The sequence below is a fragment of the Macrotis lagotis genome, chromosome 1 (assembly GCF_037893015.1).
Source record: "Macrotis lagotis isolate mMagLag1 chromosome 1, bilby.v1.9.chrom.fasta, whole genome shotgun sequence".
NCBI classification, from domain to species: domain Eukaryota; kingdom Metazoa; phylum Chordata; class Mammalia; order Peramelemorphia; family Peramelidae; genus Macrotis; species Macrotis lagotis.
In genome coordinates, this window is record NC_133658.1 from 49,953,133 (window position 1) to 49,972,596 (window position 19,464).

The 19,464-nt window shown below is 42.0% G+C and overlaps 1 protein-coding gene across 1 annotated transcript in view; it reads right to left on the reverse strand.

Moving 5' to 3' along the window:
• CDH1 (cadherin 1) overlaps positions 1-15,665 on the reverse strand; it is a 61,358-nt gene extending 45,693 nt beyond the window's left edge. The window contains exons 1-2 of the mRNA XM_074200624.1: positions 15,598-15,665; positions 14,828-14,942 (exon numbers count right to left, since the gene is read on the reverse strand). Of these exons, the coding sequence (XP_074056725.1) occupies positions 14,828-14,942; positions 15,598-15,660 (178 nt within the window). The 5' untranslated portion in view covers positions 15,661-15,665. The remainder of the gene's footprint in view (positions 1-14,827; positions 14,943-15,597) is intronic.
• Positions 15,666-19,464: the final 3,799 nt, after the last annotated feature.

Consider the following 19,464-nt stretch of genomic DNA (forward strand, 5'->3'; position numbering starts at 1 on the left):
AGTTGGCAAGCATACTGAAATGGTTTGCCATTTCCTTCTCTGGTTCATTTGACAGATAAGGAAACTGAGGCAAAAGGGTTAAATGACTTACTCAGGAGCACACACACACTAGGAAATATCTGAGGCTGGATTTTAACTCAAGAAGATTCAACTTTCTGACACCAGGGCCAGCACTCTATCCCCTTCACATGTGGCTGTCCACCTTGGCCCTATAAATACATAATCACTCCAAGGCCATGGGAAGGAGGATGGGAGAGAAAAGCACCCAAATCTGACCATCCTAGAATTAGGTCTGAAAAGAACCTTTCTATAACAAGGGCATACCTCCTGTGACCCAGAAAAGCTTTAGGTCCACCAACATCAACCAAATCTAACACTCTTTCCATTACATTCATTGAGCCTGCTGCCTGAATGATCAATGTTTTTACAATGCTCTTTGGTGCCTCCCTCATAGCTATAAGAGATCAAAAGGAAATCTCAAGACCTTTTTTCTCTTCATGTTTCAGGTTTTTCCAGAGACAAGAGTCACTTCATTTCTAATGCTGCTAAGCTCCACCCTCTGGGGGGAGGGGTACCCCAAACCAGCTTCTCCAGAAAATCTGGTTTGATGGTAAAATACGTTTGAAGGTATAGCCAAGGAAAATTGCAGTTCCATCATCAGCCAAGCACCTTACAAAATCCTGTAAAACAATTCAGTTTCCCCAAGCACCATTCCTACCAATGCTGCCCCATAGTTTTCCCAGTTCAGCCTTTAAAAGTCTTTCAGGTTTACCAGGTTTGACTTGACACAGACCTCCATCCTATCCTCATTACTACCTTTGCCTAGGTAGTTCTTCTTCCCATGAATGTTATCCCTCCTTCCTAAGTAAACTCAGCCCCATCTTTGAGGATTATCTCCTCAAAGAAGCCTTCCCTAATTCAATATATTGAAAGTTTTTACTGTCCGGACAATTAATCACTTCTTGTTTTGTGTGCCTAAGTGACCTCCTTGCCTTCAGGAGTCTAATACTTTTTCAAGAATCATTCCTTCATCACCAAAACATTCATCCCAGAGCACTCTTGGGTCTCTGATAGCCCTTGCTGTCTTTGATGACCTTGTGTACCATTATCTATTACATCCACTAGGTATATTTGGGGCTTTTTTCTCTCTTCTAGATAAAGATTTCCACCAGGAGCAGAAATTAAGACCTAGGAAAAACCTTCAGGCTCTCCAGGGTCCAGCCCAGTATATTATTGCCCATAGTACAGGCTTCAAAACATCTAAGCTCAGTTCTGTAAGCTCCTTGAGAATGGGACCACATCTAAGGAAAATGCTGGCTTGCAATCTAAGATTTAGAAAGCATGTGTTAATACATTCTACTATATTACCTATTCAATCCTTATGTAACCTCCTATACTTTTTTCCTTCAAACTTACAGTTTATTGTTATTCATTTTTCAATGTTTGACTCTTCATGACTCCATTTGGGGTTTTACTGACAAAGTGACAAAGTGATTTATCATTTCCTTCTCCAGATCTTTTGACAGATAAGGAAAATAAGGCAGATGGATTAAGTGACTTGCTCAGGGTCACACAAGTCTGAGGCGATATTTCAACTCAAGAAGATGAGTCCTCCAAGCCTAGCACTCTATCCACTAAGAGTTCTCTCTCCTAATTAGAGTGTGAGCTCCCTGAGAGAAAGGGACCTTTCTTTTCATTATAGGAATCCAGATTCTCTGACTCCAAACCCAAGCCTTTAGCTTGTGCCTCCTTCATTAATTTGCTCATCATTGATATGACCTTGGCCACCCCACATTTACTTTCTTATCTTCAGTTTCCTGCTCTGTGAAAGGCAGTAGGATTGGATTCTCTCTAAGGATCCAGATATTCTAGGCTCCATTATGAGAGGCAGGTACTGCTACTGACCACTATCCCAGGTCACTGGCTATTCTAGGGATCAAGAGATGTTTTATAAGAACCTGGGGTTGGTTGACAAGTGAAAAGATCAAGGGAGGGGTGGCTAGGTGGTGCAGTGGATAAAGCACTGGCCCTGGAGTCAGGAGTACCTGAGTTCAAATCCAGCCTCAGACACTTAATAATTACCTAGCTGTGTGGCCTTGGGCATGCCACTTAACCCTATTTGCCTTGTAAAAACCTCAAAAAAAAAAAAGATCAAGGGGAGTCATTCCCACTCCTTGGAATAGGGAGTCAGCAGCAGGAGGGAAAGAGAGCCAGGATGTTGCTCTTTTAATAATCAGTTCAGCGATAACTCAGATAGAATAGCAGAACTCATCCTAGAGGCAGCATCAGGAAGGCATCAGTTCTCCTTCCTAAATCCCTTCTGCTGAAATTTATAAATTTTCTTCCTTTTATTCTGTCCTCAGCAAATACATATAATTCTCTTTAAAATATCAAGAAAATTCAATTAATTCTAGATTTCTCTCATCTAGGTAGATTTTTCTAGCTTTTTATTGTTTTGTCTTATAGGAAAGGAGGCAGCCAACAAGGTCCATGTCAGTGGAATTCATTAATAAATTATGTCCTCTAGTTATAGTAATAGCTATGTAGTATGGCACATTATTGTATACTATGATGTTTTTATGTATTACAGTATAATATAAAATATGTAATATAGTAATAGCATTTAGGTAGGACTTTAAGATTTGCAAAGTGCTTTACCTATCCTATTATTACTTCATTCTCATGAGGTGAATACCATTATTATCCCCATTTTACAGATGAACAAAACTAAGGTAAATAGAGCTTGTGAAATGGAATTTTTTTTTAAGTCAGACCTCTTAGTTCAGTGCTCTATCCTCCTTGCTACCTGGTTGTCTCTGATTTTTTTTTTGCCTTTTTTTGCAAGGCAATGGGGTTAAGTGGCTCACCCAAGGTCACACAGCTAGGTGATCAAGTGTCTGAGGTTGGATTTGAACTCGGGTCCTCTTGACTCCAGGGCTGGTGCTCTATTTACTTCGCCACCTATTTGCCCCTGGTTGTCTCTGATTCCATTTGCACAAGTGTGTGTGTTTAAGAGGTAGTGACTACCTTAAGCTAATTCCATATGAAATGAGTTAAGTATACTGAGGCTTTTGGTCAAAGCTGAAAAATTCTCTGCAAAAATTTTGCCGGTGGATCATTCCTAATTCTGACCCCTCATCTGTATCAATACCACAAGATTTAGGGGGCAGCTAGGTATCGAAATGGATAGAGCACCAGCCCTGGAGTCAAGAGGACCCGAGTTCAAATCCAGCCTCAGACACTTAATTATCACCTAGCTGTGTGGCCTTGGGCGAGCCACTTAACCCCATTGTCCTGCCAAAAAAAGTAAATAAATAATAACACAAGACCTTTAAATTCTTAGCACCCTAAACAATCCCATGGGAAATTTGCTTCAATTGCTAGACAGAATTGCATTAAAACCTGATTATACCATTTTTTTTTTTTGGCAATCTGACAGCACCTAAATCCATATACAAATGCCTTTGACTATTTTAACATATTACTTCTTTGGAGGAAGTATACAACATATAAGTAGAGAAATTTCTTCATTTTTTCCTTGCCCTTAATCTTGAGGCCAATCCAACCTTCTGACCAGTCACAATTTGGGCTGGTTGAATATGCTGAAGAAGATGGGATTAAGCACTTTTTTTTAAAACCCATCAATCCACAAAATTTCAGAAAAGGCAGGTGTGAGAAACTGAGTCTCAGGAAACTGAGGGAACACCACAGACCTTCCCAGTACCCTTCCACAGGCCAAGAAACCTCAGCAGTGAAGGAAGCAGCCATGGTAACAGACAGGCTACATGCATAGAGTTCTTTAGTTTCTTTATAGGGTCCTATTTCCTACTAGGGAAGGAGAAAGCAGGCCTGGAGCCAATCCCTGGCATCTGAGTGAGATCAGGTTGGGCTTCAGCACCTGTTTTTATAAAAAGATGAAGTCATTAAGAGCTGATTCAATCTCTACTAAAAGCACTAAAACGGAGACAGCCCATCAGGTGTCAGTGACTCAATGGCCTTCCCTTTGCCACCTGTCATGAAAAGCCCAGGTACTAGCATTCCATTGTTGAGTCACTGACTTACCTAAATTAAGAGTGGTTTACTTTAAATAGGAAATGCATAAGTATATACTAGATATGATCTAACTTCCTTATCAGTGTTCTCTTCCCTCCTTCCCACTTGTGCATATAATACAAAAAATTTATGACTTGCTTGTCCTTTCCAGAATCAATAAAATTTATCTGTGAGTCAGTCTAAAGAGAATGAATCCCTAAATATCCTAAACACACCAACTCTTGAGTCTAGAACACTCCTATTCTATGAAAGAACAGAGAAGGGGAAGTGACTATTACAGAAGACAGAAGTGGTTAAGAAAAAAATGGTTTGGGAATAAAGTCCTCTCTTCCCGTCAGTCACATATTTGCTAGATATTATACTAACAACTAGAGGAAACTAGAGGGGGGAAAAAAAGAGTATGCAAAAACACAGTTCCCACCAAAGGGCATGCAATGGGGGAGACAACCAAACTGAGGATGTTTGTCCCTGATTCTTTTTTTGTTTTAGGTTTTTGCAAGACAATAAGGTTAAGTGGCTTGCCCAAGGCCACACAGCTAGGTCATTATTGTCTGAGGGCGGATTTGAACCCAGGTACTCCTGACTCCAGAGCTTGTGCTCTATTCACTGCACCACTTAGCTGCCCCTTGTCCTTCATTCTTGGAGAAGATCAAGACATCTGAAGGTGAATAGGATTGGAGTGGGGGGGGGGGGTGCTGTGATAAGTCTGGGTCCAGAGACCAGAGATGAATCAGGATGGGTGGAGAAGACCCTGGATGTGAGGAAGAATTAAGTGACTTGCCCAAGGTCATTCAGCTAATGAGTAAAGTATCTGAGGCTGGATTCCAGTTCTCCTGACTCCAAAACCAGTTCTCTCTTAGCTGCCCTTAAATTCAGGATAAATTGGAGATACTCTTAATATTGAGATCTAGCCACATAAGAATGGGGTAGCTAGGTAGTGCAGTAGATACAGTGCCAGGTCTGGAGTCAGGAAGACCAGAATTCAAATCTGGCCTCAAACATTAGTTGTGTGTCCCTGGACAAGTCACCTCAATTTCCTCATCTGTCAAATGAGCTAGAGAAGAAACTGGCAAACCACTTGTATCTGGGGTCCAAGAAAACACTAAATGGGGTCTCAAAGAGTCAGGCACAACTGAAATAACTCAACAATAGGGAGGAGGCATGTTTATGGGATCCCTGGTGCCAGTATCCCAACTAGGGAAGTTCTATTTTCCCCAAACCAGCTCAGAATCCAATTAGTTTAGGAAATCAGTAATTCACCAAGGCCGGAAGGCATAGTCACCTTCTTGATGAGAGAGAATATTTGTTCTTGAATTCACAAGGGGATGGAGTGGATTTTAAGGTAACAGTTAAAGCTGGGAGGAATCTTAAGAGATCTCAGGATCTTCCCAATCTCATTTTACAAGCCAGGGAACTGAGGCCTGAATACCTTAAATGACTTGCCTATTGTCACCCTGGAAGTAAGTGGAAGAACCAGAAACTGAATAAAGCTCTCCTAAGTCCAAATCCAGCCCTGTATTTAGCTGCTGTTCTGACCTGGGATGCTCCTGTTTGCAAGCAGTGTGGGCCATCAAGAGATCACCTCCAGTCATGGACCACCCAAGATCTAAGGCTTTCCCTGAGCCTTTTATTCTCCTTTTCTTTTTTTGCAAGGCAGATGGAGTTAAGTGGCTTGCCCAAGGCCACACAGCTAGATTATTATTAAGTGTCTGAGACCGGATTTGAACCCAGGTATTCCTGACTCCAAGGCTGGTGCTTTATCCACTACTCCACCTAGCCGCCCGGAGCCTTTTATTCTCATATCAACTTTGTGATAAATATTTCCCACATACACACCAACAGATTACAGAAGAGGAAACTGAGGCCTGGAGAGATGAGGTAACTTGGTCAGAAAGTTAAGAAGACTAGAACTCCAAACATGGGTTTCACCTTATTCCAAATTCAGTGCTCCTCCCATTATAGGACAAGATCAAAAATGACACAATGAAAGTATGCTTAAGAGACACAAAAGGGATTTTCCCCTCCAAGAACACCTCCTTTCTGTTATTTTTTTTTAGGCATGTTTAAATCCCCAGTGGGGTTTTCCTTGGCAGAGATACTAGAGTGATTTGCCCATTTCCTTCTCCAACACATTTTACAGATGTGGATACTTAGGCAAACAAGGTAAAGTGACTTGACCAAAGTCAAAGAAGATAGTCTTCCTAACTGGGTGCTCTATCCACCTGCCAATTTTCATTAAATGGATAATTAAATAGAATTTTCCTTAGGAAATCAAGGCAGGTAAGCTCTACAAGGTTCAGTTCAAATTCAACCTTCTCCCTAAAGGGCCAGTAGAGCAAGTCTCTCTGGTTCTTCCTTATCAGTTGTGCTTCCAAGAGTTATCTTTTCAAATGCAAAATATTTTATGATTCAGTTGGGAGATTACCACTTCAATCTCCAATTTCTACTCCACCCTGCCCCAGGGAACCTGCCTACTTTTGAATCATATTCCTATAGCTCAGATAAACCTTGAACACAGGAGGCAGGACACTTGTGGGTTCCTTAGAATTAAAGGAATTCAGCTGGTTTCCCTTTGGGAAGCCAGTCCACTCTGGGGAGTTAACTACCAAATAACCTCTCTTTATGCTGCTTATTCTCCTACTGCTGCTGCTGCTAATTCCCTTAGTGGAATCAGTGACTTGCTATTGTTCCAATTTCCTGTGCTCTTTCTTTCCCTTAACTTCTGCTAACCCTAGCAATATAAGGTATTATCATACCACAAGAAATGAGAAACCTAGAGCAATGTACACAAGGAGAGTGGTAACATAACCAAAAACACCACTAACATAAAATGCTCCCAACTCTGGCTTAGTTGCAATGATCAATATTGGTTCCAGGAAATTGAAGAAAAAATATGAGAATTGAAGAATTCCAGGTGGGAAATGACACACACACACATTCACACACACACACACACACATATATCACTCAGATTCCAATATCTTTTCAGGATGGCTTTGTCCAAACATTTCTTTATTATAAGGGAAGATGAAATGGGGGTTATAGTGGAAAAATATTCTAAAGTTTAAAATGAATGCAAGAGAGTTCATTAAAAGGAAAATAAAGCCAAGAAATCTGAAGAGTGAATTTCTTCTGAGTTGTTAACTTCTACACAGATTCTTTTGCCAATGATGAGAAATGACAGTTTCTAAGGAGTAGATTCTCAGTAGAGGGAGAATTGTGATGAAAATATTGTTTGGGGGATGGAGAGGGAGAGGTGTTCCCTCAAGAAGGCAGCAGAAGGTGATCGGCCACTAGAGTGCCATATGCTTCAAAATCTGCCTTCTCCATCGGGTGCTTCCTTACTCAGATGTGTGGAACACAAAGATGTCTCACCTGATCTTCACACCTGGGAGGCAAATGAGTAGCTTGGGGCTGGGAACCGGAGCCTGGGGGATTAAGTGAGGTGCCACACAAAGGACTCCACTTTACCTGGATAACTCCTGGAGCATCAGTCAGCACAGGGAAGGATTACCAGAATCTGCTGTTGCCCTGACTGTAGATGCTAACTCCATCTAACAGCCAGGTCACCCTTTTCTAACAAAGTTCACTTAAAAACATTTCCCTGTAGGGAAACAAGTTCCTCTGGCTAGTCAGCTTGGGGCACCCTAGTTCTAGCCAAGTCCCTTACATTCTAGGTCTTCAGTTTCCATAAGAGAAAAAGAGATTACACTAAATGATGCCCAAGGTTTCTTCTGGCCTTAAAAGGCTAGGTATATATGCCAAAAAAGCAAAAGGTTAGTTTCAATGCACCTCACCATGGGGATCTGTCTCGACAATGCCTTCACAGGCCAATCTTTGAGAGTAATGGATGGAAAGGATCACAGCAAATTCCTACTCCAAAGATTACCCTAAACTTAAATGCATTCAAAATTGGGAAGACATTTTAGCATTTTATAAGCTGCCCTAATTATTCTATTCTGCACTAGTCAATTACCCACTAAGTCTCGAAACATCGACCAATTAGTTCACCTGCAACTTTACCAGTTCTTTTAAACAATATTTTATTTTCCCCAATTCATGTCAAAACAATATTCAATTTTTTTTTTTAATTTTGAGTTCTAAATTTTTCTCCCTCCTTCATCTTCCCATCTCCTTAAGTTGATCAGTTTTTCAAAAGAAAGTTCAAACCTTTCACAGTGTGTTCCTCTCCTGATATTTTGGTGGATACACTGCTGCCTCCCCCTCCCCCTCCCCCTCCCCTCCCCCTCCTCACCCCCCCCCACATTAGGGATTCTAAGGGAAGAAACTTTCTTTGTTTTTCAGGTAACAGCTTCACAGGCTGCATGAATTTAATTGGGAGTAAAATCTCCAAAATAGGTTTGAATGAAAATTAGCTCATGAGGAGGCAGCTAGGTGGCACAGTGGATAGAGTACCCACCCTGGAGTCCAGAGGATGTGTGTTCAAATTTGATTACGGAAACTTAATAATTACCTAGCTGTGTGACCTCGGGCAAGTCACTTAACCCCACTGCCTTGCCAAAAAAAAAACCAAAAACCTTAGCCCAGGAGAAGAAATTTGATTTTGGGTGTGGGGAATTCAGAATGATATAGAAAAAGCCAATAGCTCCTAACCTTTTGCCTAGAGCACCCAAGGAGGACAAAGACAGAAAGATTCCATGTATCTAAAGCAGTGACTTTGCAATATCAAAACACTGGAAACAGGGGAGTGCCCATCACCACAGGCTACACATTCTGACATGTGAGTTGGATGGAATATCACTACACTACTGCAAACTGTGAGAGGGAAATTCCAGAGAAACATGGTAGACTTGTATGAACTAATTAGAGTAGGGTTATCGGAGCCAAGAGCTACAAGAAGCCACGGAAAAATGAAGTCTAAAGGCCAAGTGATTTCATGACCAATCCCAGCCCTAGAAAAGGGAAGCTCTTCCCTCTGACTAGAAATGAGGTGAGAGTACTAAGGGTGTGGAATGTTGCATATGCTGTCAGATAGTCATTTCATTTATGGGTCTTATATTACTGGTCTTTTTTTTTACTGAATACCCAAGCATACTCAGAAATAACTGATTAAAAAGCCCCAAAGTGGGCACAGTATGGCACGTGGCTGCAATCCTGGCTATTGAGGGAGGCTAGTGGACTGATTAAACTTGGGAGTTCTCAGCTGTGTAGGGAGTTCTCAGCTGTGTAGTTCTCTTGCTCCTTCTTCATGCAAGAAGACCTGATTTCGTAAAGGGGGATAAACAAGCCCAAGCAGAATACAGACCATACTGATCATACTGATCAACAATGAGTTCAGACCCATGAATGACCTCATACTTCCAGCTTGGATGAGAAAGCCAACTGGCTTCCCCAACATCCTTCAAGTTCTCTCAAATCTCAAGGTACAAGTATCCTTTCCAAATCCCTTTTGATTCTAGTACCTTCCCTCCATGGATCACTTTCAATTCAATGCCTTCACAGGTCAATCTTCCAGAGGTAGTAATAACAGATGGGGAATTGCTGCAAAAGTCTTACTCTAAAGACTACCCTCAGAATTGGGAAGATATTTTAGCATTTCATTCCGCACTAGTCAATTATCCTGAAACATTGACCAATTAGCTCATGTTCTTCCCCTGGTCCTCTTTTGAGAACAGATAGGTTGATGATGTTTGTCTTTCGCGTTCATGAAGAAGACCATGGCTTCAGAGAGATGATGCTACAACGTGCTTGGGAATTGGATTTGAGTAAGGGGGGGACTATGCTAAGTCACCAGCCTCGATTTCTCCTCTGGAGCCATCTGACCCTAGTAGCCAGAATGGATCAGGATGGCTGGAGATGGTCCTGGATTGGAGGCTTGTTTGGACACAGTTGTTTATGAAGTTACTTCTCATGAGATTGTGAACTAAGGGTCAGAGAATGTCTCTTACTTTTTCCTAGTACTTAACAGTACCTGGTACATAAGTGTTTGCTAATTCTTATTTACTGACTGAGATGCTGCTAATAGGATCTTTACTGTGAAATAGAAACTGAGTCACTGGCTCAGAAAGATAAGGGAGCAGTCCACTTTTTCCCTGCTTCCCTTCCTCTCTCCCTCTCTAGGTTTCATAATAAAATCAGCCTATTTCTTCTAATTAAGGGGAAAAAAGGGGGGGGGGAAGCCCACCTTCAACAGACTGTCCTAATCAAGGATAGTGGGAAAAATAAGACTGAATTTTATTTTCTGATGAAAGGCATTCTGGTCTATGGGAGTGTTTGCAGAAGGATGTTTGCTTAGCACACATGGGGAGGCAGGGAACTTGCCTAGCTTGTTTGATAATCACTATGAAGGGAGAGAGATATAGCAAAGAAATAAGAGTCCAAAGGGGTACATGTCTGGGGATTCTAAAGCATGAAAAATAACTGAAGTATCTGCACCAAAGCTTATAGATTCCAACTCCATAAAATCTCTTCCATCAATTACCTACCCTACCCCAACCCAACTCTACTCACACAGTCTCTGCCCTAATTCAGACCCTTCCAACTCACCTAGACTACTGCAATTCACATTGGCACCCCCCTCCCCAAATTCAACTTCTACCCAACCTGCCAAACAAATATTCCCAAGACCCAGATCTGACCATGTTACTCAGTTAAAAAACTGCTTCCATGCAGGGCTAAATATACAAACAGTCTGGCATTAAAGCCCTTCTACAATTGGATGCTCATCTATCTTTCCAGACTCCTGATTTAATTACTCTCAAAGATGAGATTTTATGGAGTTGGAATCCATAATTACTCAAGATGTGATGTTCTCTCAAATTCAACATTCTTATCTCTCTTGCTCATGGGGCACTTACTTCCTCCTAGCTCTTATCTCTTAGGTTCTATAACTTTCTTCTCTACAAAATATTTGATGATCCTTTCTCCCAGTTTTTAGAGCTACCGCCCCAAAAAAACTACAGAGTAAGAGAATTCCAGAATCAAAAAGGACCTTGTGGTCATCTACTTGAACTAATATTATTACTTAAACCACAATAACAAGTGATCATCTAGCCCATCTAGCTTTTTTGTTTTTGCCAAGGGCTATTTGGATATTTATAACATCATTCATGGGCTATATTTGGTCAAATATTTAATCAATTCAACTCTAAAAAGCTCCTAGGCTGCATTTAAATACCCAGTACATCCAGCCCCCCCTTTGGTTGCCTTGGTAATGGCTCGGAGGTTCCCCAGTCCTTGATAGTCTCCAAAGATAGGGTCTTCCACTCAATTTTCTTACTTCAAGCCTAAATTGTTTCTACCTAATTTTGCACAGCAGAATGTAAAACTTAAGGGCAAGGATTACCCTTCTTTGATTTCGTCTTTCTGTGTTGAGAAAAGCAGGAATGGAAACTTCTTACTAGCCTTCTCATTAAGGCTCTTTAGGAGAAGACAGAGAAGGGAAGGAGGAAGTGAGATGGAGGAGGAAGGCACCTATCACTGGTTTTCCTTAGTGGAATCTGTAAAAGATACTTTACCTATCTGCTCTTGGTTGATGGTTCATCCAATTCAATTCAGCCAACATTAATATATGTATCAGTTATATGTAACTTATCCAGGGTCTAACAAAAATGGTGGAAGAAAGTGTCAAAGTGCTGCTTATAGTAGCATGAATCATAGGATAGCTGAGAAAAGCCTTAGTGGAAATCTCTTTTTACAGAGGAGGAAAGTGAGGCCAAGGATGACTTATCCATACTATCTGAGTTGGGATTTGAACCATGGTCTTCCTAACTTCCTATCAAGCAGCCTAGTTATTATATCTCTAATGTTTGCCTCTGTTTTTCTTAAATGCTAGTGGACAGCCCCAAGTACCTGAATGGTTTACCCTTCTTTGACTTCTCTCACTAAGTCAAGAGAAATAGGAATGGAAGCTTCTTAATAACCTTCTCTTTCAGGGCAATTTTGCATCTTTACCAACACTGGTTGGTAAGAGGAGGAAGAAAGGAATTCCAAAATAGGATACTTAAGATTTGCTTTCTTACACCCATTTTAAGTAGGCAGTAGACATACTGATTCTATCACCATTCACTGAATCTTTCAAATGTAAGGAAAACGGAGGATTGATGGAGGATGCTATGTGGGAACTCGGTGAACCTATGGGGAGAAGAACAATAAAGCAACCAAAGCTCAAAGCCAAAAAAAAAAAAAAAAAGAACTTTCACTATAAGAAAAGAAATACTGGAAGGCTACAGGAAAAAAAATCAAAAACAGGAAGAAAAATGGTAAGCCCAATCATTTCCCAAGTTACAACTTTGCCCTTGTGTGAAATATAGCCCCATTGAAAGGTAAGGAGGAGGGTCCAGATTTGTTTATATTTATATCTCCTCAGATTTGGTCTGAAATGGAACTCATGGGCCTTAAGTCTTCATTCTACTAACAGGGATGATGAAGTTCTGTAGTATTTCCAAACAGCAAAGCAAAATCTTGAAATAAAAATGGAAGAGTATCCAAGGCTGAGGGTTTGTTTCTACTTTTGTCCTACATTCATTCCCTCACTACTCTATAGCTCATGCTTCTTCAAAGGAATTATTTTGTCAAACTATAAAGTAAGCACTTGGTCGTTCAATTGATTGAGAAGCAGTCTAAAGTTCAGGGAATATAATTGCTATGCTTCCTCATGAACAATGAATATTCTTTTCATTCTTTATTGTACTACGTACGTATGTTGTCTGTTTCCATTTTCCCCGTTGAAATCCTCGTGTACTTCAGAATCTAACTTGTTTTACCTCCAACAAATCTTCCTAGACTGTTATTAGCAAACTATTTTGCTCCTAATTTATACACCATAGTTAAAGGAACTTTAATTCTACAAATTTTGCTAATAACTACAGAACAAGTAGTGTGAAGCCTTCTTCCTTCCAACATTTAGGCAACCATACAGATTAATCATACAACCTCAGTGTTCCTAAGCAACTAAGAATAGTAGTTGCAAAACAGCTGATCTGGAAACTACCTTTACTGATTAAATTACAGTTCCCTTCAATATTTTAAATATACTGTGCATACAAAGAAACATATTTCTGCAGTGTTTTTTGCTATATATTGGGGGGGAATACAGTGAGTTCCTGTAATTTAATTTAGGAAATCTCTTTTCCTCTGAACAGCATTTGCTGAATCACACAATTGAACTATTAAATTGTATTTGTTGACTTTCATGAACTGATGCTTCAGTGAAGTGAGCAGAACCAGAAGAACATTCTGCCCACTAACAGTAACACTGGGTGATGATCAGCTATGATGGACTTGTTCATGTCAACATTACAATAATCAAAGGCAATTCTAAAAGACTTGTGTTGGAAAATACCACCCCTAGCCAGAGAAGGGACTGTGCAGTTTGATTGCAGAGCAAAATTTACTATCTTCAATTTTTTAAAGTTGTTTAATGTATTATATGTTTCCCCCTCTCTAATTTTTTCCTCTGATTTGATTCTTCTGTACATACATATAGCCTATATTAGATATCTTTCTATTGGGGAAGGGAACGAAAGGAGGAAGAAAATATAAAATTCAAAGCATTGCAAAAAATGATCATTGACTTTATGTTTTTTCCTTAAGGATATTATTTCTCTCTCATCACACTCAATTTGGATCAATGTATACATTGTTCTGTAGTTATTAGCAAAATTTGTAGAATTAAAGTTCCTTTAACTATGGTGTATAAATTAGGAGCAAAATAGTTTGCTAATAACAGTCTAGGAAGATTAGTTGGAGGTAAAACAAGTTAGATTCTGAAGTACACGAGGATTTCAATGGGGAAATGTATACAATGTATACATGGAAACTGTGTAAAGTCGGACAAATTGCCTTCTGTGGGGGGGGAGGGAAGTAAGATTGGGGGGAAAATTGTAAAACTCAAAATAAATAAAATCTATAATAACAAATGATCATTGAAAACTACCATGGCATGCAGTTGGGAAAATAGAGAAACTTTAAAAACAATAGATTGCATTTATTTTTTAATGATTTCACATTTGCTTATTTGGCCCTCCCCAATTAGGTTGCAAACTGATTGAAATCAAATGAGTGTAGGAGGTAGAATAGGAGCTTAAATCAAATTCAGCTCTTTAGGGCTGACCTTTAGGAGTCAGGAAAACCTCCTACCTCTAAGAAGGTATTCTCCAGTGTGACCAAGGGCCAGCCCTCAGGCTACTGGCTAAAACTAAGTTACAGTTAAATAGCTCAGAAAAGGGGGAGTGGAATTTCAACAGATAAAATCACAGATGCCCATTTTTTTTAAAAGTCAAACAATGGAGAAAGCTAAAGTGAAGGAAACCGCAGTTCCCAGTGTGGGAGCAGATTAATCACAGCGAAACTGCAAGATACCATATTCCAATCATTTAGCCAATGACTTGCCCGGCTTCCTCCTCCCTGGGCCAGCAAGACTTAGAAACTCAAACATAATTCTCATAGCGCTGTGAGAAGCCCCAGAAATGACCCCTCAGCCACTCACCTGCTTATCTCAGGCAGTCAGCAGGGCTTTTAATCAATTATAGATAGGAATATTATTAGTTCTATTTTTAACCCTAAGAAGCCAAATCCAACGCTTTGCTAATAAGATGGGGGGGCTATTAAATCATTTTTAGACTTAGATTTAGGGCCTCTATTGGGGTAAAAAAACAAGTAAATCGAGGTTGGCAAGTTCGGTAAGTCTTTGCGGGGCCGGTTCCCGGGTAGGTTCACTTCCAGCGGGGACCCCACTGGGTTAGTCACCCCCCCCCCCCCGCCGCTCCTAGGTCAAGGCTCCCCGCCCACCCCTCCCCCACAGGCCGCTTACCTTGGCCCAGGACTCGGCCTCGCTCCAGGTGTGGCCGCGGCACCTCGAAGGTATAACTTTCGGAGGCGAAGCCGGGCCGGCAAGCCCTCAGGTCCTCGCAGCGCCCCGGGGACGCCTGAGCGGGAAGAGAAGGGGGTTGGGGGTGCCTGGCAGCCGGTGGGGACCGCCGCCCTGCCCCGCACCGAAACCAGCCAGCCTCGCCCGGTCCCGGGGCTCCGGAGCCGCTCCCTCTCCACCAGAAACCCGCTCCCGGGGGGACCCCGAAACCTTGGCGGGGGGAAGCAGCAGCCCGAGCTCCTCCAGCCCCCAGCCCGGGGTCGCCTTCCCCCGTACCCATCAACACCCCCAAACACTCAGCGGCCCCCCCCAGCTCGCATTCTTACTCGGAAACGATTCCCACCCTGCCCCCCGAAATCCCGGCACCAGCTCCCACAACACTCAGACCACTGGCGCTTTGCCCCCTGCAGCCCACCCGCCGGCTCCCCCCGGTGCCCCAGCCCGGGGCACCCCACCCCACCCCCGCCCGGGCTGACCTCAGATGACTCCCCTAAAACTTCGGGCCAATGTCCCCTCCCCCCAAAGGCGAGGAGGGAGAGGGGCCAGATCGGGGCGGAGTGTCCTAAAGGGGCGCCCCCAGGGAGTGGGGTGCCAAGGTGCCCGCTCCGGGGCAGATTAGAGCCGGCTATCCCCCTCGAAAGCTAGCTTCGGTTTCTGGGGGAGGTCCCCCAAAGGGGCGGAAAGCGCCCCAGGCCCCGCCGCCCTGGGCTCACCTGGAGCAGCAGCAGCAGGAGGAGGAGGACGGGGCTGAGGGGCCAGTCCCCGCCGGTGCCCATGCTGGCGGCGGCTGGGGCAGTGCGGGCAGGGCCCGGGCGCAGCTGGAGAGGCTTCAGCAGGCGCTGCCCGGGGCCGAGACTGCCAGGGCCGGCCGGCCGCCGGCCAGGTGAGCCCGGGGGACCCGCCCCCCGCGCTGCCGATTGGCCAGCCCGCACACCTGCGCCGGCAGGACCCAATGAGCGGCCCGGGACGGCCTCCCCCCGCCCGGCGGCTCGCGGCCCGCCCCCCGGCCCGGCCACCCCGCTTCCAGGAGGCTGCCCGCCTGAGTCACCGAGGGCACCTGCCAACTCTCGCCCGCGCCGGGGTTCCTCTGCTCCTGGCACCTCGCAAAGCCCGCAGCCCCGCAGCCGCACGTTTCACTCTGATGATGGCAGAGGTGGGCACCGGCCGGGGGCCAGGCTCTCTCGGGCATCCTCTCTCTCCTCTCCGCCCGCTCTCATCTGCCAGCCGCTAGGAACAGGTTAGGAGGGGTAGAACATGTGCAGCTTATAACGTGCAAGTGGTGAAGGCTGGAAAACTTCCATCTCTCGTCACTGGAAACGAGAATAAAAACGATTCCAGCGAAGAATCGCATAGCTCTATTAGGGCTGTCTTTGGGGAGAGGGAGGGGGAAGGCGGGGAACGGGAGGGAGAAAACTGAAAGTTGAAAAACTTTCATCACATGTCATTGGAAACTAGAATAAAAACCAATTCCAATACACGGGAGAGCTCTGAGCCCCAGATGCCCTTCTTACCTTGCAAGAAGCTCATAAATTATATTAGATGGCTTTCTATGGGGGAGAGGGAGAGGGAAGGTGGGGAAGGGGAGGGAGAAAAATTCCAATATATGGGAGAGCTATGGGGAGATGCCCTTCTTATACTGTAAACATCTCATAGCTTTTAATTAGATTGTTTTCTAGTTTATAAATATGCAAGTGGATGAATTTTGATTGGAAACTAGAATTTTTTTAAAAATTCCAATTCATGGGGAGAGCTATGAGTCAGAGATACCCCTTCTTACAATTGTAAGAACCTATATACATACATACATATATATATGCCTATATTAGATTGTTTTCTGTCACAGGGGAGAAGGGAGGGAGGGAGAAAAAAAGTAAAACCCCAAACCTCGCAAAAGACAAAAGATTGTTTAATCAAAGATAATTTTTAAAGACTTGTGATGGAAAAGACCATTCATATCCAGAGCGGGAACCTTGGAGTTTAAATGCAGACCAAAGTTTACTATCTTCAATTTTTAAAAGTTGTCTTATGTGTTGTGGCGTTTTTGTCTCTCTCTGTTTTTTTTTCTTCTATTTAAATTTGATTCTTTCACAACAAGATTAATATGAATCTATGTTTAACATAGAAAAGTAGAGTCTATATTAGATTGCTTTCTGTGGGGGGGGAAGAGAGAGAGGGAGAAAAATGTAAAACTCAAAACCTTGCCAAAAAAAATTGATTGGTGAAAACTATTGTTGCATGTTGTTGAAAAAACAAAAAAAAGATTGTAAAACTACTGTGGCATGTAGTTTTATATATAAATATTATATAATTTTTATTTATCTATAATTTATATTAAATATAATTTATATAAAAATTGATGTTTTATTTTTATTTACATTTTATTATATATGTTATGTCATTATATATTTAAATATTTTTTAAAAAGAATCTCCTAGACATCTGAGTCTTTGGGAAATTTGTTTTGATTATCTTTTATAGAAATGTAGATTTCCGTGAGTGAATATGGTCCTCAGAATTCAAAGTTTTTCTGAAACAGGAATCTTCAGTCACCTTTTAAAAAAAAAGAGGTTTAAATGTCAGAACTTATCACTAATTTCCCAATGCTCCTATTACCCCGCACACCTTTTTTCTTCTTCTTTCATGGGGCTCTTACCTATGTCTTGTCAGCTCAGAGCTTCAGTTTCTTCCTCTGTAAAATGAGGGGAACTAGGGGTGGCTAGGTGATGCAGTGGATAGAACACTTCCTTAGAGTCAGGAGTACCTGAGTTCAAATCCGGCCTCAGACACTTAATAATCACCTAGCTATGTGGCCTTGGGCAAGCCACTTAACCGCATTTGCCTTGCAAAAACCTAAAAAAATAAAAAATGAGGGGAACTGGACGAGATCCTCCAGTCTTTCTGCCTGTGAGGACCCCTCTTTAAATTCAAAAAACATTTCCAGACTACCAGTATAGTAGTTGTACTGTTGACCTCAGTTGATCAAGAAAATGACAAAAATTGTATAAGCTTCCATAGCAACCTTTAACATTATGAGCAAAATATAAATATATACAAAAGCTGTTGCATCTACATAATACCCAAAAGTTGGAGTTAAATAAAATATCTAAATGACAATGTTTAGTAGGCAAATTATAGATTAGTCAGGTGCATTATTTGGAGTGAAGCCAACAGACATTTATTAATTTTTTTTTTTAATGTATCTGGCACTGCTATAAGAGTTGGGCATACAAATGGGAAAAGGTTGAGAACCAGGTCACTGGAACCACAACCACCACAATCACAACAGGAGAATGCAAACAGAAGCAAAAAAAAAAAAAAAAAAAGAAGTCCCTTCTCTCAGGGAGCTTATTTTCTAATGGAAGGAAGACCTCACTTAAAACAAAGCTAAAAGCTATTGGGAAAGGGAAAGAGAGAAGGTACTTACTGAGAAGGAATGGTGGAAAAAGAAGTGAAGAGAGTAAGTCAGAGAAGAGGAATGAAGCAGCACCATTGTTGTCCAGAATTCTTCCTTAAGAAGGAAGAAACTAACCAATCAGAAGAAAAGAGAAAGGACTCTTACAAGGCATCTCCCAGAGTGAGACAGCAACAGGGAATGGTCGTTTGCCATAGTAAGAAGGCTGCCTTTGTGCATGGTGGCTAAACATTTTGCAAGCTAAGGAGACTAATGGGACAAGAAAGAAGTTCAAAGTCAGGAGCAAAATAGAAGAGATTGAAGTTAAATAAAAATCAAAAGGACAGTTTGGGGGCACATAGATTAACCTGTTCTTTGATCCAACTTTTGCCTGGTCATCCAAAGGTTGGGAATCATTGAACTAGACAATTTTTAAGGTCACTTCCAGTATTATATTTTAAGACAAGCTTCTAAATCTGGAAGGAGCTTGATATTAGTTAATTTATGATGTTTGTCCTTTGTTCTTGAAGAAGACCTTAACATTAAGGGAGGTGATGCCATGACAAACAGTGGAATTGGATTGGGGTGGGGGCTGTGCTACCTTACTTCCAGCCTCACTTTCTCCTCCAGAGTCATCTGGGTCCAGGGGTCAGATATGAGTTGGGATGACTGGAGATGGCCCTGGATGTGAGGCATTCAGGGTTAAAAGACTCGACCAAGGTCCCATGGCTAGTAAGTGTCAAGTGTCTGAGGTAGGATTCAAACTCAGGTCCTCCTGATTTCAAGGCCAAAGACTACTTTACCACCTAGCTGTTCAGGTAATTTATATTCAAGTGTGAATATAGAGTAATAAATTTAGAGTTAGAAGGGACTACAATTCCAGGCCTATTTTCTGATGTCCCAACCTCCTCCTCCTCCCAGGTTTGTTATGAACACTTCATTTAGACTAATATGTTAGAAACAGTAATTCAGGTTTTGCCTTCTCTTAACAGGAGGAAATAACTTTTACTTTAAAAGAAAAATCAAGATCTTTGTAATCCTGTTATTGTCAACTGCTCTTATAAGATGAAGTATATTTTACTGGTGAGTCTGTGCAGACTTTAAGTAGGGCAATCACAAAAGCTATTCTTTTTTCAATATTATTTTTTATCAACCACCACTTTATTTTACAATTATTTCCCGATGGCAT